This window comes from Papio anubis, chromosome 1, assembly GCF_008728515.1.
Source record: "Papio anubis isolate 15944 chromosome 1, Panubis1.0, whole genome shotgun sequence".
NCBI lineage: Eukaryota > Metazoa > Chordata > Mammalia > Primates > Cercopithecidae > Papio > Papio anubis.
This window is the reverse complement of record NC_044976.1, coordinates 46894690-46918844: the sequence shown is the minus strand read 5'-3', so window position 1 is coordinate 46918844 and position 24155 is coordinate 46894690. Positions and strand designations below refer to the sequence as shown.

Here is a 24155-nt window from a genome sequence, read left to right as displayed (position 1 = left end):
GTGACCCATCTATGATGAAGAGCCAATAATATGTATAGCCCAGAGGGCTCAAAAAGGGCAGGACTGGGCTTATCATGGAAGGAGTGGATTGTTCATTTACTGCATTATCAGTATTCAGGTAAATTTGCTGAGGATGATAACTGTGACTTAAGCCAAGAAAGGTAAAATATAGAATTATTGAGGGGAACATTCTTATTTTATTTAGAAAGATATTTAATAATTCAGAGTCAGGCTGTAGTTATTTATCTTTTAGATGCAAGCTGAAACACAGCTTTTAGAGCTCTAAAAACCTATGGTTGCCAAATGCAGAGATATGTTATTGACTTGTTTTAGAGATGTGCACTCTGCACATTGTAAATGGTTACAAATGCTTTGCCTGGACTCAGATAGTTTTTTTCATCACACTGGAGTATGTTCTTCCAATAGATGGATAGAGAAGTAATTTTTTCTTTTTAACATTTTGTTTGAAACGTAGCATACACATAGAAAAGTATATACATTCTAAGGGTACAGCTTGGTGAAAGCCGTTTCTGAATGTAAAGCCATTACCCATTTGTAGTTTAATTGTACTTATGAACTAACATTTCCATCTGGAAACTTTTGACAAGACTTTTCCATTTTATTTTTATTTTTTATTTTTTTGACTTGGGATCTTTATTGAACACAGATATGAGAGAAAAGGCATTGGTGTTATTATTTAAGGAAATATGTTTTCTTTAAATATTCTTTCCAGAAACAGTTTTGGGTTCGAGTTCCTCATAAGGCTGCTGTAAAAATTAGGGAATATATGCAATATGTCTGGCATGTAACATTATTATTTAGAATATTGCAGCTGTTACTAATGATATATTTTTTAAATAAATTAAGACGGGGAGATACAGAAGACAGTAGTTGAAATATGACATAGAAAAAATTACCTGGTAGGCACAACACAATATTCACTTTTACATTAAAATTCTGAATGTTAACACCCTTTGATTGTATTTAAGAAAGTGATAAGTCTACTTTTTAAGGTGAATGTTCGTTACAATTAAAGTTTTAATAGCGGTAAAGCAGCATTTTTAGTTTCAAAGACAATAATACAAACTATTTTTACTTTTGAGAGGAGTGAAACTGTAAAAACATGTTTAGGTTTACAAAAATACTTGTAATGATCTTTATTCCTTTCGGCACTTTATTTTCAAATTGGATGTTTTGTCACCAATTGAATGGACTGAAAAATTAAGCATATTACTATGAATTTTCTGGAATAAAACTAGTTTTCATTTCTACTCATTGTTTTTACCTACTGCAAAGTGGAATTCATTATTAAGTAGTTAAATATCAGTAGTAACTTTATGAATATAAATTTGTTAATCTGCTGTATCACATAGCTTTGGTTGTATTACAGACCTCACTAACTTAGTGGCTTAAAACAGCAAATGTTTCTCACAGTTCTGTGGATCTGCTGGTTGATTTTTTTAGTCTAGAATGGTTGGCTAGGAATGAATGGTTTAGGATGGCTTTACTCACATGTCTGACAGTGGCAGATGTTTTGCCCAGGGAAGGATCTTAAATTTCTGGTGTTGAACTTGATTTCAGCTGGGATGAGATAGTCCCATCATCTATCAGGCTAAGAATTCCAGCTCATCATGTGGTGACAGGAAGGTTTTTAGGAATAAGAGAGGATAAGCACTTTTCAAGTCTCTCTCCTTGTGCTACATGTGCTATTTTCCTGTTGTCCAAAGCAAGTCACATGGTCAATCCATTTTATAAATGGTATAACACAGTCACTTTTTAAAAGTTTTACTCGGCATGAACAGGATCCATTAAGGAATAACTAGGTTAGACAGCATGCATTTGTAGTAAATGCTACGTAATTTATAACTTTCTCTAGTAGTATGCAGTATTAAAAGCTTTAATAAAGAAGATGAGATTAATTAAGGTTTGATATAATCAGAGGTAAATATATAAGAAGGAACTTTACAGCATTGCTGAAATGGCTGATGATGAGTTTAGTTGGGTCTGGAGGTAAGAGATACTAAAAATATGTAAAGAACTTGGGGGAAGAGTTCTAGGGACTGAGGAGGTGAGAAGGGTAAGTAACAGATTCAGTGAGTAAGAAGTAGGTTGAAGAAAAGAGGTTTTGGTCAGCAAGGGATTTTAAGAATTGGGATGCAAGGGATCTGCATATTTAGGAAATCCAAGATGGAGTAGAATTAGATAATTAAAGCTGAAAAACAGAAACTCATGATTCCAAGGTCTTAGAAAGATTCATTGCTTGAATGTTTTAGTAAACTCAAAGATCATTTTTATTGCTAACATTCCTTGCTTCTGTAAGTCTGTGATGTCATAGAGATGGGTGAAATGGATATGGTAGAAAAATTCTGAATTACTTTTTGAAATCATTGAACAAGGTGGAGAAGGTCCAGAAGCATACCACGAACTACAGAAGAAGGAAAGATGAAGTAATCTGATGCAACTGGTCTGCATGAAATGCATAGACCGTTGTCCCAGCTGAAACTTACTTTTCCAATTAGGAAAATTAATTTTCTTTCCTGTGTGTCCACTTAAAAAATTTGACTCTTCTTCATCCTATTCACATTTGTATTTTATTCACTTAGTTACCCTTAGCAAGTAGAGAGGTGTTGAGGAAGTAGAGCAGGAGGTAGGATTGGTGGCTTTTAAAAGTGATTAAAGTTAGGAAGACATTTAAAAATTCTCAGCAGTTCATTTTCTTGAATTAAAAAGCTTCTTATAACTCTGGATAGAGTATCACATATTATATTACTTGCTTGGAATCCAACTATTAAGGCATTTATAAGGCAGAGATTCTTTGAATAAGATGTTATTCTAACAGTAAAAACGTTAGAATTATCAAATTTTAGCCTCAAAATTTTTAGACTGCTAACCAGTTTTATTAGAAGATAAAATATATTACTAAGTTGATAATGTTTTTTATGTTTCTAATTTTATAAAAATATGGGACCAGAATTAAGATGGTATGTTTATCTGTCATTGTGAGGTTACAGCTTGGAAGGGAGCTTAAAAGTATGTATTGCAATCCAAATAACACATTTCATTAAAATATGTATAGAGTTCTTTATATTTTTGTGTTGTACATATATATATAATTATAGCAGAAGAGATGAAACTTATTTTTATAGTTTTATCTTTAAAGATTTTGTAATCAACTAATTTGGCATGTATTTTTAACATTACTAAACATAGTTCTCTTATATAGCCAATTACATGAATATTTAAATATATTTGATAACCAATGTTTGCACTTTTTTAGCATACTGAAAAATAATTTTTTTGACTTTGTTTCTTAAAGTTTTCAAGTGATTAAGTATTGGGCTTTAATTTTTATAAAGTCCTTGTTAGTTGGACTTAAGGAAGTTTGAGACAATGTACTTTAATAACTGCTGCAGAAAGAGTTATCTAGGAGAATGTGGATTTGACTTATCACAGGATCAGCACAGATAGGAAGGACTGATCCAGTTGGCCTTGATAGATTTCGTGTGTCTTATTTAAATTACTTTTTAAATTTTTTCCCACCAATAGGAATTTTAAAAATCCCCTTTGACCAAGTTAATTTTTATTTTTTATGTTTAGGATAAATTTATTTACCATTTGGCTCCAGTTGAAAAATCACATGGCAGACTGCAAAACAGAACATCAAGATCACAAAAGAAAAAATCCAAGTCACCTGAGAGAAGTAAATACTGTATAAATGCAAAAAACTATGAACAGCCTACAATTTCTTCAAAATCACACTCTCCATCTCCCTACACAAAAAGACGCATGTGTGAGCTATCTGAAGACACCAGGCGGCGGCTGGCCCATTTAAATCTGGGACCCTATGAGTTCAAAAAAGAAACAGATAAACCTCCATTTGTGATTAGACATGTATGTGTTCTTTTAAGTATTTCTGTTTGAAACTGATCAGTTTTTCCCCCCAAAAAAAGTTATTCTGAAATATCTTTCAACTTCTAGCTTATATTAATACTTTTCTTTCCTGACTGCTACCCTGGCAAGTCTAAGATGGGAAATTAATTTAGAATGAAAGAACTTGGGTTTTTTCAGTCTTCAGACCTGACAGAGATCAAGCTGTGTTATGAATGCCATGTTAAATCTCTTAGTACCGGTTTCCTTTCTTCTACAGTAGATATCATCATAACTCTACCAACTGAACTTGGTTGTAATTGACATTAGTACTGAAATGGCAGAGTAGGGCTTTAAAAGAGAACCAAATATTCTTTATGAAAAGGAAGACTCTCCTTTTTCAAGTTTTAAAATTAAAATGGAAAGTAAGTTTCCTTTCAAATTACATCCCTTGGGTAAGCTTTGTATAATGGATCTTCGAAGCAAATTGTTGTTTGATGGTTATGGGAAGGCCTTTGAAAATGCAGAAAGTTCATTTAAGGGTAACCTAGTTCTAATCTTTCTGTACTGAATTGTGCTGTTGATATAGTTGAAATTTAGAGTCTTGTGTTTATGTGATTATCAAATAGACTTTGGCTAAATTTAAGGGTTTGGAATCAGAATGTTTAGTAAAGGACTCCCTCAGAATCTTCATAGTTTTCTGAACTTTTATAAAGTATTTTTACCTTAAAAGCAATTCTTCACTGAACGCTTTCAAACTAATAAAAATATGAATTAATATAATATATATATAATAATACTAAACCTCAAGGTTTCAGTGCTGATAGAAGCAAAATAACTTTTTGGGATATCTATAAAAATATTTCTGACTAATTTCTTTAATTCATTTTTTCTAAATTTTAGAATGAATTCATCCAACATGAAAATATGCCCCTTCGGTGGTCTAATAACTTTTTGAACATACACAATCTGAAAGTTCAGATTTTCTTTATGATACCTTTTTAAAACAATTTAAATATTATCTTAAGCAACATTTCATTCCACCTATATTTTGACTGAGTCATTTTTTTAAACTCTTAAGTAATAGATTGTTTCATTATAAATGAAAATTTATAGTATAATGGATGCTTTTAAGCAGCAGTATTTTATTGAGGTTATTGTGACTACTTTTCTCATTTCTACAGAATTTGATTTTAACTTTTGTTCACTTTTTTGTTGTTTGACCAATATTCAGATAATATTTTAGTTGCATATTTGATGACAGTTTTAGAATGCCTTTAATTTTAAATCTTCCCATAATTACAAATTAAATTGAAAAGAAAGGATATACTATATTTTCATCCGAAGTAATAGTAACATTTTAATTAAAACGCTTATGCACAAAAATAAACTGAAATATTTTAGGGGTGAGCCACATTAAAATTGTTTGGAAAAATAACTGCTTTTGTTTAAATGTTTGTTTTATTATTACTTTTTATGTCAGTGTTTAGAATGGAATAATTCTAATATTGCTTGATACAAACTTTGAAATTTGTATTTAAATGGTTTCCCTCCCTAGCTTTTCAATAAGCAGAAATGCCTACTCCTAAGTCTATACTTAGAAAATTGCTTACATTATTAAATAGGAAAGTGAATTTTCCAATTGTATTTATAAACATAGAGTTTTTTTTTTCTCCATATCCATTCATGGTTTTAGAAGCACTTAGCAAATTGGTAACCAAACACAATTTTAACTTAATACATGCATATGCGAAATGTAACACTTTCAGGAAAGACATTGTAGTGAATGTACATGGTAATCTACATTGTAAGATTACTTTTATGAAAAGTAGTCTTAAAGAATAAGGAAACAGTCTTAAGAAATCAATTCACATGCTTCCAAGATTCTTTCATCTTGAAGATAAGGAAACAGTTTTAAGAAATCAATTAGCATGCTTCTGAAGAAACTGGTGCAATTATCCTAGAGGAGTAAAACAGCCTTTTTATTTTTCATTTACGCATAATAAGATCTTTTCTTTTTCTACTGTGGTAAAATACACATAAATTTACCATTTCAGATTTAAACTGTACAATTCAGTTGTTTTAAGGATGTTCACAGTGTTACGCAGCTATCTGGTTCCAGAACTTCTTCGTCTCCTAAATGGAAACTCTGTACTCATTAAGTATTCACTCCCCATTCCTTCCTTCCCATAGTCTTGGCAACCACTAATCTGCTTTCTATCTCTATGAATTTGCCTATAAATAGAATTATAAATAGAATTATACAACATTTCATATAAATAGAATTATATAACATTTGGCCTTTTGTGTCTGGCTTTTTTCACTTAGCACAGTGTTTTTGAGGTTCATCCATGTTGCATATATCAGTACTTGATTCCTTTTTATGGCTTAATTATATCCTGTTGTAAGGCTATATACCACATTTTACCCATTGTGTGGGTTGTCTTTTTTAAAAAAATTGTTTTTTTAAATTGTGGTTATATATATTATAAAATTTACCGTTTTAACCATCTTTGAGTGTGTAGTTTAGAGACATTAAGTATATTCATGTTGTTATACAACCATGCCAACCATCTATCTCTAGAACTTTTTTCATCTTGCTAAACTGAAACTCTGTGCCCATTAAGCAATAACTTTACATTCCTGTCTCCCCCAACACGTGACAACCACTACCATTCTACAATTTCTGTGAATTTGACTACTCTTGATACCTCATATAAGTATGATTATATATCCTGTGTCCTATTTTGATTGGCTTATTTAACTTAGTATAATATTCATAAAGGTTCATCTATGTTATAGCATATGTGAGAATCTCCCTTTTACAGTTGAATAATATTTTCTTATATGTATATACTACATTTGTTTGTTCATTCTCCTCTTGATAGACACTTGGTTTGCTTCCATCTTTTGGATATTATGAGTAATGTTGCTGTGTCACAATGTGTACAGTGTGAATAATGCTGCTGTAAACATAGGTGTACAAATATATTTTTGAGGCCCTGCTTTCAACTCTTTCGTGTATATACCTAGATGAAAAATTGCTGAGTCATGTCATAATTCTGTTTTAAATTGTTTGAGACCCTGACATAGTGTTTTTTATAGCAGGTATACCATTTTGCACTGCACACCAACAAATTGCAAGTGTTCTTCTCCAACACTTTATTTTCATAGTAGCCATCCTAATGGGTATGTCACTATGATTTTGTGGTATCTCAAAATTACAGTGAAGTAGTATCTCACTATGATTTTGATTTCTGTCTCCTTAATGATTAGCAATGTTGAATTTTTTCTTTTCATGTTCTTATTGGCCATTTGTATAACTTCTTTGGATAAATGTCTATTCAAGTTCATTTTTAAATCTATTTGTTTTTGTTATTGAGTTGTAGGGGCTCTTTATTCCGGATAATAACCCCTTATCCAATAAATGATTTGTAAATATTGTCGCTGATTCAATGGGTTGCCTTTTCATTCTGTTGATATTATTTTTTGATGCACAAAAATTTTAAATTTTGATGAATAGGAATTTTTTTTTACACATTTGTATCATTATTTTTACTTTTTATTAGGAAATGTGGTTAACTATTATTATATTAAGCTATAGATCACTGAGCATGCTGGGCTCTGAAAGCAGCCAAGTAAAGACACTGTTTGAATTAAAAATGTGCATGCTAAGGAGATAAGCAAATGACTAGACTTTTAAAAATATGGCAAAGTATATTGCTCTTTTTTTAACCTTGTTAAAAAAAGCAAACTAGGCACTGGAGTAATAAACATTTCAATTCCAAGTCTGTTTATTTTAAAGTAAGCACATATATATAATTAAAAATTTTTGAAGTTAAATTTCAATTTTATTTTGCAATGAACAACCAAATACTTGAATAAACTGTTAGGAACATGCCTGACTCTCATGGGCACCATCATATTTCCCTGATTATGTATGCTCTCTGTACCCTAGTAGTTTTTCTGGTGCCATGAGATTGAAAGTGTAGGAACGTTTCAACTGTCTTTTACATAAAAATCCTGCTTCCTCTAGGTTGATCCCCCAAGTCCCAGGGCTGATACTTTATTTGGATCTTCTGGCAGAGACTGTGAAAGAGATGGTTGGTCAAGGGTGCACAATGGTAAGCTAGAAGTTTTCTTTATTCATTGCCATAGTTGCCTGAGCTACAATCAAGCTTTTAATTTGGCATTAATTAACAAAAACAGAATCTTTGTAACATTATTGGATAATATTGTATAATGTAGCTTTTTACAACTTGTGGTGCACCCATATAGTTACTCTCTAAAATATTAGGATTTCTGTGCTACTATAAATCATTTCCTACCTTGAGATTTAGAATATATATATTAACATGTTAAAAAATGTGATATATTCTAGTAAAAAATGACTTGATTACTTTTACTCAACATTTTATAAACTTAACTGTGGAACCCTTTTCTCACCAAGTAATTTTAACTATGTTGATAAGAATGGTTTTTCATCTGTAGCCCTAGCAGTCCTATGGTTAGATAAGTTGCTTCTTAAGTTCAATATGAATATAATTTTTGTGAAGAAGGTTAAATAGTATTGTATAATTAAGGGTATTGAGTGTTAATATCTGTAGACATTGGCTAGTGAGTTCAATAAGTATTCCCTAGCAGCCTTTAAAGTTAATTTAGTACATACTAAGAAAGTCATAGAGGAAGAAAAAGGAGATTGAGCGAAAAAAAAATAGAATCATTAATAGAATCATTACATTGAGTGAGCTTCATCTCTATTTCTAACATGTTGTGTGTAATCTCTTATTTTTTTAGTGATGAAATTAAACATTCTTTTCTGAAAACATGCAGAGTTCGTGCTTGTTTTTGTTTTTTAGCACTAGCAGGGAGATAGATGTGATAATCAACAAGTCTTTTATATCCACAATAGCAGATTATGTGAAATTAGAAACAGATGTTACACACTGTTCTCTCTCGGAAGAAGCTTATGGACACGGAAAATGAGCTTTAGGAACAAGCCAATGTAAAGTAACTTTAAGGTAGATGTTTCTGTGGAAGATTTTTTGGGAACACTTAAGCATCTGATTTTTCTTGACAATTACATATTTGCCAGCAGAACTGTTGTAATTCCTAATAACTTTTAATCAAAGCAGTCAGCTGCCTACGTAGAGGTATAATCAGAGAGGTCAATAATGAGTTGTTATTTTCTTTTAACTTTTTATTTTGATTTTGACTTAATTTCAGACTTACAGAAAAGTAATAGTAGTACAAAGAATTGCCATATAGCTTTCACTCAGAATCCATAAACAATAATATTTGCTTTTTCTTTCTCTTTTTCTCTTTCCTCTGTCTGTGTATGAGTCTGTGTATAGATTTTTTTTGACAGGAATATTATTATGGACTGAATTTGTATGCCCTAAAAGTTCATATGTTGAAGGCCTAGCCCCTAATATGGCAGTTTAGAGATGGAGGCTTTGGGAGTGATTAGGTTTAGATGAGGTCCTGAGAATGGGCCCTTCATAATGACATTATTGTTCTTACAAACAAATACACCAGAGAACTTGTTCTCTCCTTCTCTCGCTGCCATTTGAGGACCCAACTAGAAGGCAGCCATCTACAAGAGAGGAAGAGAGAACTTACCAGAACCTGACCATGCTGACACTCTGATTTCTAATTTTCAGTCTTCAGAACTGTGAGAAATAAAATTCTGTTGTTTAAGCTACCCAGTCCATGATATTTTGTTATGGTAGCCTGAACAGATTAATTCAGACAATATTTTATATGATTAACACCAGTTAATTAACAATGTAGCAGATTAACAATGATATAGTAATATTAACTGATCTATAAAGCTAAATCAGATTTTGCCAGTTGTCCTAATAATATCTTCATAGCAAAAGAAATATTGTCATATATACCATTCAGTTGCCATGCCTCTTTTGTTTTCCTTAATATGGATTAGTTCCTTAGTCTTTCATTGTGCTTAATGACTTTGATAATTTTGAAGAGCATAAGCCAGCTATTTTGTAGAATGTTCCTCAATTTGGGTTTGTTTGATTTTTCCTCATGATTAGATTCAGATTATTTATTTTCCCCCAGAATACAACAGAAGTGATGTGTTACTCTCAGTGCATCACACCAGGAGGTATGTGGTGTTTCTGTACTACTGGGGATGTTAATTTTAGTCATTTGATTAAGATGGATGTGCTGGTTTTCTCCATCAAAAAGGTGCTATTTCTGTCTTTTGTAATTGTACGGAAATACTTTGAAATTATGTAATATCCTATTATACCTCAACTTTGACTCCTTTAGCATATATTGATGACTGTTGCCTGAAACAATTTCTTACTCTGATTTTTGCCAAATAGTGATTTTTTAAAAATTCTATTCCTCTTTGTACATTTAAGAGCTGGATTTCTAGAGCTTTTCCTTCTTGCGTTTCTGACCTTAATGTCCCCCTCCACCCTTTTTTTTTTTAAACTACATTTTTTCTCCTTGCTGACAGCTGAGCAGTTCCTGAACTTTTGGGTTCTCATCAACCATTTAAATACATATGGGGATTTCTTATGGTAGGACCTCTTACACTTAATGAATTTTCACTTTTGATTTTACTGTAATAGAAATTCTTCTTGAACATTTTCTTGCAAATTATCTTGCCTAATATTTATTTTTTATAGGATGCCATTTTCACCAACATTACTGCTTTAGTTCTCAAAATAATCATGTGAAGATGGATTTAATTATATTTGAGAAAAACGGCAGCGGTTTAGAGAAGTTATGTGACTTGATAGTTACAAATCTAGAATCCAGGTCTTTTCTAGCTCCTTCTTTTCTACCAGTCTCATACTACTTTCTCTACTTTCATTAAGGTATATTTTTTAAAATAAAAAATTCAAGCACATTGTATCTGTTACTGCCATGTTATATAATTCTAATTGTAATTTGTGCAGTCCTTTTGAAGAAACTCAGTATCTCTTGTAATGTGATGCTTTTTGTAAGCTTTATCTAGTTATTTTTGTATTTGAAGAGGAAATCAAAGACATCCATCCTGGCCTCTTTTTACATTTTGCTTAGGAATTTAGGAAATATGTTAGACTCTCTCTCTCCTCTTAGAGGAACCTTCTTTTCTTCTCGTCTTTTGAAGATTCTTTTATGAGTCTCATTTCTATGTAAAATTGTAATATTTTATGAACTTCCATTAATCCCTTATCAGATGATTAACTGTCACAAAGTAAAATAGAAATAACATTTCAAATCCCAATATGTCATATCTTGAGTAGACAATAGTAACTGGTAATGTTTTAATATTTTCTGAATAAAATGGCATGTAGTCATCATGTACATCCTCATTAGTAAATATCTCATTAATTTCTGTTTGCTTTTAAACATGTCCCTCTTGTTTGAATTTCTTATGGATGAAGAAACCTGAGGTTTAAAGAAGGATAGTAAGTTGCATGAAGTCATACACACAAGATTTGACCTATTTCTTTTTTTTTCTTCCTACTTTTCTAAATGATTATGTCCATCTCAAGTTTCTTTACCTTTAGGAAATTTTTCCTGATTGCCTTACCTTGAGAGATTACTCTCTGGTATAACTGTTTAATATTATAATTGTTATACCATTCTGACTTAGTTTGTTCTTTATACTGCTGTTGTTCAACTTTGGTTATAACTTAACCAAAACAGATTATAATTACTTCAATGCCATGGGCCCTGGTTTTCATCTCCTTTATTTCTTACATTTGAAATACAGTTTGTGACTAATTGGTGGTGAGGGTGATTAAATATGAACACTGGGAAACCTCAGATCAAAGTAATAGATTAATTTGTAGAAATAAAATTATAAACCTGTGCAAATCAGGGTAAGTTTATAAATGGTTTGTGGAATGCAGAAGCCATACAAGTGCTTTAACATACAGAAACTTTTAATATAATGCTAGCTTCCAGGAAATACATACTATTTCCAGAAATTATTACCTTAATTTTCAGAGTTAGCATATCCTTGTCCTTATTTTCTGAGACAAGGTCTTGCTTTGTCATTCAGGCTGGAGTGTGTGATGTAACATGGCTCACTGCAGCCTCGACCTCCCTGGTTCAAATGATCTTCCCACCTTAACTGTCTTAGTAGCTGGGACTACAGGCATGCATGCACCACCATGCCCAGCTAATTTTTTGGGTTTTTTTTTGGCTGTAGAGTGTTGCCCAGGCTGGTCTTGAACTCCTAAACTCAGGAGATCCTCCTGCCTTAGTCTCCCAAAGTGCTGGGATTACAGGTATGAGGCACCGTGTCCAGATGTCCTTCTCATTTTTTTTTCAGCTACTTGTGATCATGCTATATATTAGACTTGTACAGAAGAGAAGTTGGACTGTGAATTTATTCTTATTTTTAATTTTTGAAAAGCATTTGAAGTAAATCGAATCTTACTGACATTATGTGGAGAAGTTGACATCGTGTAAAAGACATTAATATTTCAGCTGATTTCTGGTATGGCTCAGGGCACCTAGAAAATATCTTGTACCATAAAAAATTCTGAAGGATTTGCTGAATACAGACTACTATAGGTCTTTATTTTCTGGATAAGGTGGTTTGGGAAGGTAAAATATAGAACCATAGAATGCTTTTGAGTGATATGTGTGAGTGAGAGTAGAATTTTATGGTTCTGATTTTCTGTTTTAAAAATTGATACGTAACATTTTACATATTTATTGGGTACATGTGATATTTTGTTACGTTGTGTGGAATGTGTCATGATCAAAGAAGAGTGGTTAAATTGTCTACCACTTTGTGTATTTGTCATTTCTTTATGTTAGGAATAATTTAAGTTCTGTTTTCCAGCTACTTTGAAATATATAATACATTGTTGTTAACAGTAGTTACTATGCTCCCCTTTGACAACAGAATATACCTATTTTCTAATCTTATGTTTGTACCTGTTAAGCTACTGCTCTTTGTCATCCCCCACTACCAACCTACCCTTCCCAGCCTCTAGTATCGATTATTCTACTTTCTATGAGAGAATATTTTTAGCTTCCTCATATGAGAACATGCAATATTTGGCTTTATTCCCTGATTTATTTCCCTTGAAACAGTGACCCCCCAGTTCCATTCATGTTGCTGCAAATGACATGATGCCATTAATTTTATGCCCTAATTACTTTATTATTCCATTGTGTATATATATACCTTTTCTTTATCCATTCATCTATTGATAAACAGGTTGATTCCATGTTTTGGCGACTGTGAATAGTACTGCAATATCTCTTCAATATACTGATTTCCTTTCCTTTGGATGAATACCCAGTAGTGAGATTGCTGACTGTATGGTAGTTCTATTTTTAGTTTTACATTCAAGTTTATGATTGATATGTGTGGTTTTGTTCCTGCCATATTGTTATTTTCCGGTGCTTTTCTATATTCTTTTGTCCTTTCTTTTTCTCTTATTGTTTGTCATTGTGGTTTGGTGGTTATCTGTGGTTGTACCATGAGTCCTTTCTCTTTCTCATTTGTGTGTTTGCTTTATCATTGAGTTTTGTATTTTCATGTGTTTTCAAGATGGTAAAGGTCGTTCTTTTGCTTTCAGGTTTAGAGTTCCCTTGATCACATCTTGTAGGCTGGCTTACTGGTGATGAATTCCCTCAGCTTTTACTTACCTGGGAAATACTTTATTTTTCCTAAATTTATGAAAGATCTTTTTTTGGATATGTTAATAGTGAGTGTCCTTGACTGGCAGATTTTTTTCTTTCAGCATTTTGAATTTATTATCCCATTCCTGGTCTGTAAGGTTTCTACTTAGAAATCTGCTGTTAGTCTAATGGGGGTTTCTTTATAGGTGATTAATCACTTTTCTGTTATTCAGGATTCTTTTTTTGTCATTGACTTTAGACATTTTGGCTATAATATTCCATGAGAAAGACTTTTTGTGTTGTATCTGCTTAGGGATTACTGGTCCCCCTGCATCTGAATGTCTAGTCTCTTGATAGACTTCAGAAGTTTTTATTTATTATTTCATCAGTTTTTGGAACTCTTATATTCTCTTCCTTTGGGGATACAGATGATTGGTATATTTGGTTGCTTTACGGTGTCCCATAGATCACAAAGGCTTTGTTTATTTTTTATTTCTTATTTTTGCCTGACTGGGTTATTTCAAAAGACCTATCTCCAAGTTCTGACATCTGGTTCTTATGCTTGGTTTAGTCTATTGTTGATGCTTTCAAATTTATTTTGTAGGCCAGGCACGATGGCTTATACCTGTAATCCCAGCACTTTGGGAGGCCGAGGCAGGTGGATCACTTGAGGCCAGGACTTCGAGACCAGCCTGGCCAACATGGGAAACCCCGTCTCTACTAAAAATAGCTACTCGGGAGACTGAGGCAGGAGAGTTGCTTGAATCCAGGAAACAGAGATTGCAGTGAGCAAAGATCGCACTCCAGCCTGGGCAACAAGAGCAAAACTCCGTCTCCAAAAAAAAAAAAATTAGTTGGGCGTGGTGGCACATGCCTGTAATCCTAGCTACTCCGGAGACTGAGGCAGGAGAAGCGCTTGAACCCAGTAGGCAGAGGTTGCATTGAGCCAAAATCGTGCCACTGCACTCCAGCCTGGGTGGCAGAGTGAGACCCTATCTCAAAAAAAAAAAAAAAAAAATATCAAATGTATTTTGTAGTTCAGTCAGTTAATTCATCTCCAGAGTTTCTGTTTGGTCCTTTTTTTGTGATATATATCTCCTTGGTAAAAGTTTCATTCATGCCGTGCATTGTTTTTCTGATTCCTTTATATTGTTTTTCAGAATGCCTTGTATCTCACTGAGTACCTTTAGAATCAATAATTTAAATTCTTTTTCCGGGATTTCATGACTTTCTTTTTGATTGGGATCTGTTTCTGGAGGATTATTTTGTTAGTTTGGAGGTGTCATATTTTCTTGCTTTTAATTTTTTCTTTGTCCTTATATTGATATCTGAACATCTGGTATATCAGTTGTTTGTTCCAGTTTTTTGAATTTGCTTTTGTGTGGGGGGACTTTTTCCTGAAGATGAGTCATCATTACTGGTTGGGTAGGGCACTTTGGCCTTTTTCTGGGTGCATGCACTGGTGTAGTCTTTGTGTGATTTTTTGTTGTTGTTGTTGTTGTTTATAAACAGCATCAGTGGTGTCTGAGATTTGCTCATTGGCTTAGTGTGTAATTATTAGTGGAGGCTGTGTTCTAGTTTTGCTGAGGACTGGGACTGTAGATAGTCTAGTCTTTGGATTGCAGTGATGGCAGTAGTGAGCTGACCATTGCTGTCCTTGGGCTCCAGAGTGGTGTGCACTGGCAGCAATTTTAGCTGGTCCTGGTGGACTGATTCATGGCCTCTAGTTGGCCTACTCAGATGCTGGTAGTAGCCATCATGGGCTAGGCAGATGGGCAGGTTCACAAGCCCCTGGGTAGCCAGTGTGGCATGAGTGATGACTGTGACAGTGGCAGGTTGACCCTCTGGGTCCCAAGCGGTGCACACTGTTTTTGGCAATGGCTGAGATCATCTAGGTGTGCCAGTCTCCCGGCTTGAAGGTGGTGTATACAGGTACATGCCAGCTCTGGTGGTGGTGGCTGTGAGTGTAGGCCCAATCTCATTCCCTGGGGAGGAGCATTCAGGTGCCAATAGTGGTGGACTGGGCTGGGCAGTCTTCTGGCCCTCAAACTGTGTGCTCTGGCATGGGAGGAGGAGGGGCAGAGTCAGGCCTGTCTTGCTTGTCTCAGGCTCCCCGATGATGTGAACAAGTGCTGGCTGTGGTAGGCGGGGGCAGAGTGGTCTCCAGGCCACTAGTGGGATGCTTGGGTTGTGGAAGGTAGTATCTGTACTTCTGCCCTGCTACTTGGGGCTTGGGATGATGCTGCCATCTGTGATGGCACCCTAGCTGGCAGGTGGGGAGCGTGTACACCACTCATACCTCAGCCCAGTGGCACTCATGCCTCAGCCCCAGTGCTGCTGGGCTTCAGGATAGTGCACAGTCTGTTGGGGGAATGGTTCCAGAATGGCATCTCGTTTGTGCTGCAGTCCCAAAGACTCAGTCATATCTCTACCCTTGATATAGTTTGGCTGTGCCCCCATCCAAATCTCATCTTGAATTCCCATGTGTTGTGGGGGGGCCTGGGAGGAGGCAGTTGAATCATGGGGGCAGGTCTTTCCCATGCTGTTCTTATGATAGTGAATAAGTCTCATGAGATCTGATGATTTTAAAAAGAAGAGTTCCCCTGCACAAGCTCTCTCTCTTTGCCTGCTGCCATCCATGTAAGACGTGACTTGTCCTTCCTTGCCTTCTGCCATGATTGTGAGGCTCCCCCAGCCATGTGGAACTGTAAGTCCAATTAAACCTCTTTCTTTTGTAAATTGCCCATTCTCAGGTATGTCTTTATCAGCAGTGTAAAAACGGATTAATACAGCCCTGCATCCAGTAGCTTGTGTCAGCTCGTTTCTAAGTCCTGGGGGCAGCAGCCTGTGTTTCTCTTGTACTTTAGCCCTGCTGCCGCTAGGCTCCAGGACAGCTCACAGTCTGTAGGGGAGGGAGTTCTAAAGTGATGCCTTGCCGTAGCTACTTAAGTCTCAGAGAACATGAGGGACCCAGGGGAGGCTTTCTCTCTTGGGTGGTATGTGGTACAATCTCCCAGCAGCTCCTTATGTTAGTTTCAGGGCTCACGAGGGTTGAGGAGCTCTTTCAGTGGCCTGGTATTGAAGGGATGCATGGTGACAACCTGGACAGCTGACAGTCTCTCACTTACCCTTTCTCTATATTGAGAAGTATCTCTTGGGTGCCAGTCCTCGCTGAACAGGCCATCTTGCTTCCTTCTCCTTCCTTGCTTTAGGTGTTGTCTGTCAATTTCCTTTTGAATTCCAGTGTTCTCTGTTGGCTCATCTATTCAATGTATGATTATCTATCTGCTCTTTGGTTTTTCTTAGTGGAGGAAGGGAGTACAAAATGCCCCTAGTCAACTATCTTGAAGCTGCAAACTGATTGTCTCTGGTTCTTATTTTCTTTTCTGTCAATGTAACAGATATCATAAGTTGTTACAATAAAAGTTGATTCTTGAAAGCTTATTCCTTTAAGTAATGAGTAAAGCTCCAAATCTACATGTACAATGTAGTGGTTGTTATCTTATGGATAGATTTAGAATTCGTTTTAAAATTCACTATGTGATAGATACTTTTCTGGGGATTTTCACAAAGTGTATCATGTTATCGTCACTCTGACTCTCTGATATAAGGTAGGCATTGTTTTCATACTCTTAAAATGAGGCATGAAACCCAGATCCGTTGTCTTTATATAGTTGGACCAGAATACTATATTTAACAAGTGGCAGAATTTGAAATTGAACCCCTGCTTGTTTGAATTTACATTTGATGGTAATGATGTTGTTGTTGATGATGGTATTAGTAATAATAGTTGATTTCTATTTTAGTGCCTTGCATGTAATATCTTATATAATCTTTAAAACAATATTATGAAAGAGGCACATCAGACATATTAGGAATCTGAGACTTAGAGAGATTAAGCTATGTGCCCAAGGTGCTTGGGCCTGGAATGTATAATGCGGATTTATTTGTCAACAAGATCTGCAAACTACTGTATGCCACCACCCTCTAAAGCTGGTCCTGTTTCTTTACACCTGAATCTAGAATGGACTATAAGAATAGGAAACATATAGTTTGACAATATCTGTCAAATCTGTGAATACAAATTATATTTTATCATAAATTGATTATCAACTAAAAACTATTCATTTCATATAGACAAACTGGTTTATCAACTAAAAGCTACTCCTTTCTGTATTCAGATATTTCCTGCTATTTTCAAATGAAAGTAGTATTTGTGAAATCATTTAATTGTTGAAGAACTAATACAAATTTTAACTAATTGGATTAGCGTCCTTTCTGATGTAACACTGTTGAAGGATTTTGAAGTATCTCTGAAATATTCTGAGTGAATCATAATTGTAGAAACAATGATAGTATTAAAAATCAAAGATGAAACCAAATATAAACTTTAATTGTTTTGTACTTCCTTTTTCAGATCATTCTCATCTTGGCTGCTGCCGACCCAAGGATTATAAGGTGTGTAGAATGAATTGTAGAATAATAATTGTTCTGACTTTCAGACAACAACATGAGTCTATTTCATATATGTATATCAGATAGGGATTATCAAATTCATTTGGTAAAATACGTAAAAACAATAATTGTCATATCATATAATGTTATTTTGGTTACTTTGTCAGGCAGTACATTTAATGTCTTCTCTACAAGTATTTTGTGACTTTTGGTTATTCATTTGTATTAATTAATTATTGAATATGTTAGTGTATGTTTATGTGTGTGCATGAGAGAGAGAAATCAGTTGTTATATGCAGTAATACCTTGCGTGGTATTACTTCCAAATTTCAGTCATTCTCAGAGCACCCTCATAATTTTTGCAGGTATGTATGTATGTATACCTTTCGCAGCATTTGCATATATTTTATGATCTTTTTCTTAAATTCGCTTTCTTTCTGTTTGTTTACTCACCATGATAAATGAAAATCCAGTATCACATGCTTTACATGTATGACAGCCTTAAAAATACAGTGAAAATAAAGCAATGTTTCTAAATTTTGGCTAGACACTGTTTTGCTAAAGGCTCTGAGGCATGCTCTCTGTTTCTTAAAATGAGAAGTAATGGTAGAGAGGTGTAAAAGACATACCAATAGCTAACTGAGGATTTCCTATTGAAAGATAATTAAAAATATATGTTTTCTGGTGATTCAGTATTATTTCATGTATGTTCATGTGCCATGTAAAATTTGTGTATCTTCTAAAATCACTTTGGGTACCATATTATTTGCCATATCACCTGTAGTCCATGTCCTACATTTTGAGAAGAAGTGTCTCACAGCTTATCTTTTCTGTCCCTAAGTGAAAGCATCTTGATAATAAGTGTTATTATATGTGGGAAAACAAAAGAAAAACCATAGCTTTTCTTAAAATATCATTGTTTATGTGCTTACTTAAACTATTTATTTACTTAAACTATTTTGTGCTACTATTAAACTATTTTGTGCCACTGATACTGAATACCATAATACTTTGCCATACTTTGACTATGATAAAAGAAATATAGCACAATTACATAATGAGTCAAGGCATTGTTTAGGGACACAGATCTACCAGTGCCGGAATTATCTAGGTGAAGCTTTATAAATATTTATTCTAAGCCTACTAAATTGAAATTGCTGAGTATGGAGACTGGAATTTTCTATTTTTACGAAGTTTCTGGGTGATTCTTATGCATCTCTTTTGCCACCTATCTAAGGATTCATAATTGAGAGCCACTAGTGTAGACTATGAATATAGCACTTATATAGATAGGATTGTTCCTGTATAGCAGGAGTCCCCAACTCCCGGGCCATAGACGAGTAGTGGTCTGTGGCCTATTAGGAACTGGGCCACACCGCAGGAGGTGAGTGGCAGGTGAGTGAACATTGTGGCCTGAGCTCCACCTGCTGTCAGATCAGTGGCAGCATTAGATTCTTATAGGAGCACAAACCCTACTGTGCTGTGCATACGAGGGATCTAGGTTGGGTACTCCTTATGAGAATCTAACTAATGCCTGATGATCTGAGGTGGAACAGTTTCATTCTGAATCCAGACATCCTCCCCACCCCCTACCAGTTCGTGGAAAAGTTGTCTTCCACTAAACCGGTTCCTGGTGCCCAAAAGGTTGGGTACTTCTGCTGTATAGTGTTTATATATAGAGTTGTTCCTTTTTTAAGGCCCTCACTAGAGGAAATTGGGCCTGGCATAATTAGTCCAGTTCCACCCTAACATTTAACATTTATGCAAATACATACACATGTGCGTTGGTATTTGTTATACACATGAACATAGTATGGCAAGGACCTATTGATCTTGCTTATTGATAATAATTGGTAGTACATAGCATATTGTCTGACATATAATAGGAATTCCTAACATATGCATATTATCTAAGTGGATTATTAAGAGAAAATAAGTAAACCAAATCTATATAGAATGAAGAGCAAGTACTAATCTTTATCCTAAGGCAGCTATAATCGTGCTGTAAATTGACTGGTCCATTTAAAGACAGGTGTTAAGAGCCCTCTTTTCCAAATGAATTCCACCAAAAACTGCATTTCAACACCTTTAATTCCTTCCCACTCCCATTTCTGGATTCCTTAATATCAGGGCTTCCCTTGGGGGGCAGTAGATGGTAAGTTGACAGAATTATTCTTGTATTCAAGAGGCAGATTTTCATATAAATATATCTGCAGCATTTAACATGAAAATAAAAAGGATTATTTTCATACAGGTACATAGTAGTTAGTTAATAAATATTCAGGTAATAGAACACTATAGGACTTCTATATGGAAAAGAGCCATGAAGCTGGGAGTGCTTGCAGAACATGTTCTAGAAAAGTGGGACCTTGCATGAGTTCTTTGAATGAATATACTTTGCATAGGCAAGAGAGTTCTTTCCTGAGCTTCTTACCTTTTCTTTTTTCTCCAGCTTTATTAAGGTATAATTGACAAAAATTTTATATACTTATGGTACAACATGATGTTTTCTGTCCCTAAGACAATATATGTATACATTGTGGAATGATTAAATTAAACTACTTAACATATCTATTACTTCACATACTTATTTGTTATGGTGAGTTTTATTTTCACAGTTTTTTAAGGCTATCATACACGTAAAGCATATGATACTGAATTTTCATTTATCATGGTGAGTTTTATTTTCATTGTATTTTTTAAAGCTATCATGCATGTGAAGCGTATGATACTGGATTTTCATTTATCATGTCACCATGATAAATAAATAAAGAAGAGAAAGTGACTTTAAGGAAAAGAGCATAAGATATATGCAAATACTGCAAAGATTATGAGGGTGCTCTGTGAATGACTGAAGTTTGGAAATACTACCATGTAAGGTGTTACTGAATGTAACAACTGATTTGTCTTAGCAGTTTTCAAGTATGTGATATAGTGTTAGTTATAGTCATCATGCTGTAAAGTAGATCTCCAGAATTTTTTCATCCTGTCTATCTGGAACTTTGTACCTTTGACCAACATCTCTGCATTCTGCCCACCATACCCCAATGCCCCCTGGCAACCACCATTCTGCTTTCTGCTTCTATGAGTTTGACTTTTTTAGATTCCCCATGTGATATTGTTTGGCTCTGTGTCCCCACCCAAATCTCATCTCGAATTGTAATTCCCACGTGTCAAGAGATGGACAATTCCCACCTGTCGAGAGAGAGAGAGGTGATTGGATCATGAAGGCAGTTTCCCCCTTGTTCTCGTGATAGTGAGTTCTCATGAGTTCTGATGGTTTTATAAGCAGTTTTCCCCACTGTTGCTTGCTCTCTTGCCTGCCACCATGTAAGATATGTCTGTTTCTCCTTCTGCCATGATTGTAAGTTTCCTGAGACCTCCCCAATAATGCAGAACTGTGAGTCAATTAAACCTCTTTTCTTTAAAAATTACCAGTCTTGGGTATGTCTTTATAGCAGTGTGAAAACAGACTAATATAACATGTAAGCATGATTGTGCGACATTTGTCTTTCTGTGCCTATCTTATTTAACTTAACATTATGTCTTCTAGGTTCATGTTGTTGTATAATGAATGACAAGACTTTCTTCTTTTAAAAGCTGAATAGTATACCATTGTATGTGTATGTGTATGTGTATACTACATTTTCTTTATCCATTTATCAGTTGATAGGCAATTAGTCTGATTCCATATGAGCTTACCACTTTCTTGAAATCCCTTGTGATTTGGTTTGGCTCTGTCCTCACCCAAATCTCAACTTGAATTTCATCTCCCAGAATTCCCACGTGTTGTAGAAGATACCCAGGGGGAGATAATTGAATCATGGGGGTCGATCTTTCCCATGTTATTCTCGTGACAGTGAATAAGTCTCATGAGATCTGATGGGTTTATCAGGGCTTTCCGCTTTTGCTTTTTCCTCATTTTTCTCTTTCTGCCACCGTGTAAGAAATGCCTTTCACCTCCCACCATGATTCTGAGGCCTCCCTAGCCATGTGGAACTGTAAGTCCAATTAAACCTCTTTTTCTTCCCAGTCTCGTGTATGTCTTTATCAGCAGTGTGAAAACAGACTAATACACCTTGCTAAATACAAATAAAAACCAGCACAAAGTACTGTTCTTCCAATTTATTTCCCTAGAGATATAAGCTTGAAAACCATGTGATCTGCCTTTCAATTTATTGTAAGCTATAGTTTTATTAAATATTTTGCCACTGTATTACAGACATCTTAAATTTTCTATTCGAAAATAGCTGTTCCCCATGCTGCCTGCCCCCAACTGATAAGCCAATGCATATATCGATTTCTGTTAAGGCTGGTACATTAAGATAACAATTTGTAAACTCATTGAGGTAATGCTATTTGATATACCAGTAAGCCTCCAACTGTTGGAAGCTTAATATAATAGAAATTTAGTTTTTAATTACACAACAATTAAATTGTGGATACTTTTGATCTATATGCTATTTTCTCCATGTTGTGACCCATCTTATGGCTTTGGCTTACCCTGAGGCCTTGCTGTCTTCTTCACATGGTAGAAAATGATGGAAAATATGGAGAAGCCTTATCTGTTTCTTAAAAGCCTGGGCCTGGGATTGACACACCATTCTCACCTACATTCTATTGCCAATAACTAATCACATTCTGTCACCTAGATGCAAAGATTACTTCTTAGCAACAATTTTACTCTGGAGGAGGGAAAGCTGAATTGTGGTGGACAGCCAGCCATTTCTATCACATCTATAATATTCTGTTCCTTTCCGCTCCTAATATCTCTTTATCTCTTTAAAAAAGATGATGTGACCGACACTATTATGCTAGAAATATAAAATTAGCAAAACTAGAAATTGTCTCTGCCCTCATGGATATTTCATGGTAGTGAAGGAAGGAGACATACTAACAAAATCACAAACATTCATATGTACTTGGAACTGTGATACATATTATGGAGGATATACATATTGCTTTGACATTATATACTGAGATGGTGTGACCTGGTTGAGGAGAATGGAAAAGGTATTTTGAGGATGTTGAGCTTTGAAGATGAATAGGGGAGGGAAGAGCATGTGCAATAGAAAAGGTAAAATAGCATTTAGTAAGGTTCAGTGTCTAAGCAACTAAAAGATTGGTGTTGCTGGAAGTAAAGACATGAATAGGTACGTGGTGTAAATTCAGCCTGTAGAGGCAAGTAGGGATTAAATCTTTTAGGCCATATTGGAGATTTTGGTAATTATACTAAGTACAATGGGAGCAAGTGAAATGATTTTAAATAGCAAGGTGACATGGCTAGATTTATACTTTGAAAATATCACTGTGAACTGCAGTATGGAAAATGAATTGCACTGGGAAAAGAGTGGATGCTAGTAGACAAGTTAGTAGGCTATTGAACAGTCAAGGTGAGAAGTGATAGATTAGATTGGGGTAGTAGTAATGGAGGGTGATAGCAGTAGAGATATTAGACAGATATTTAGAATTAATGTTGGAAAAGTAGACCTGAAAAATGGAAACGATGTGCTGTGTGACGATGTTTTGGTCAGCGATGGACCACAAATATGACAGTAGTTTTGTAAGATTATAATGTCTATTTTTAATGTACTTTTTCTGTGTTTAGGTCTGATACACAAATCCTTATCACTCTGTTACAATTGCTTACAGCATTCAGTACAGTAACAAGTTGTACAGGTTTGTAGCCTACAATAGGCTATACCATTATAGCCTAGGTGTGTTGTAGACTATACAGTCTAGATTTATGTAAGTACACTCTATGATGTTTGCATGGTGACAAAATCGCCCAATGATGCATTTCTCAGAAGGTATCCCTATTGTTAAGCAATGCATACTTATCAATGAGAACACATGACTGAATGTGTTCTCATAAAGAAAAATTTGATGTTTTGAAGATGTTCTCTACCTAGAGTAATTTAAAAATTAGGTAGATCCCAGTAAAAACACTTCTAGGCTTTTTTTTTTTTTTTTTTTTTTTAAATTCCAGGAGCTAGGCAAAAATAGCCAGGAAGGCTTTGAAATCAGAGAGCATTAAAAGGAACTTAGCTCTGCAATGTTAAGAAAAATTATTAGATTTCTGATTTTTCACAACTCAACGTTTGATGATACCATTTTTTGATACAGGAAAATGTACAAGGACTAGGCTGGAGTTCACAGAATTCTAAATTTTTCTGCAAATTTCTGTTTATCTTGTTTAGGCTTTGGAGAGTCTCTGTCAGTGTTTT

General features: G+C 34.7%; 1 protein-coding gene across 3 annotated transcripts in view; it reads left to right on the top strand.

The window, feature by feature from the left end:
* SPATA6 (spermatogenesis associated 6) overlaps nt 1–24155 on the top strand; it is a 191621-nt gene that overhangs the window by 74576 nt on the left and 92890 nt on the right. For all 3 annotated transcript variants that reach the window (XM_009208244.3, XM_003891853.4, XM_009208234.3), the window contains exons 7-9: nt 3598–3891; nt 7904–7991; nt 17891–17931. In XM_009208244.3, the coding sequence (XP_009206508.1) occupies nt 3598–3891; nt 7904–7991; nt 17891–17931 (423 nt within the window). The remainder of the gene's footprint in view (nt 1–3597; nt 3892–7903; nt 7992–17890; nt 17932–24155) is intronic.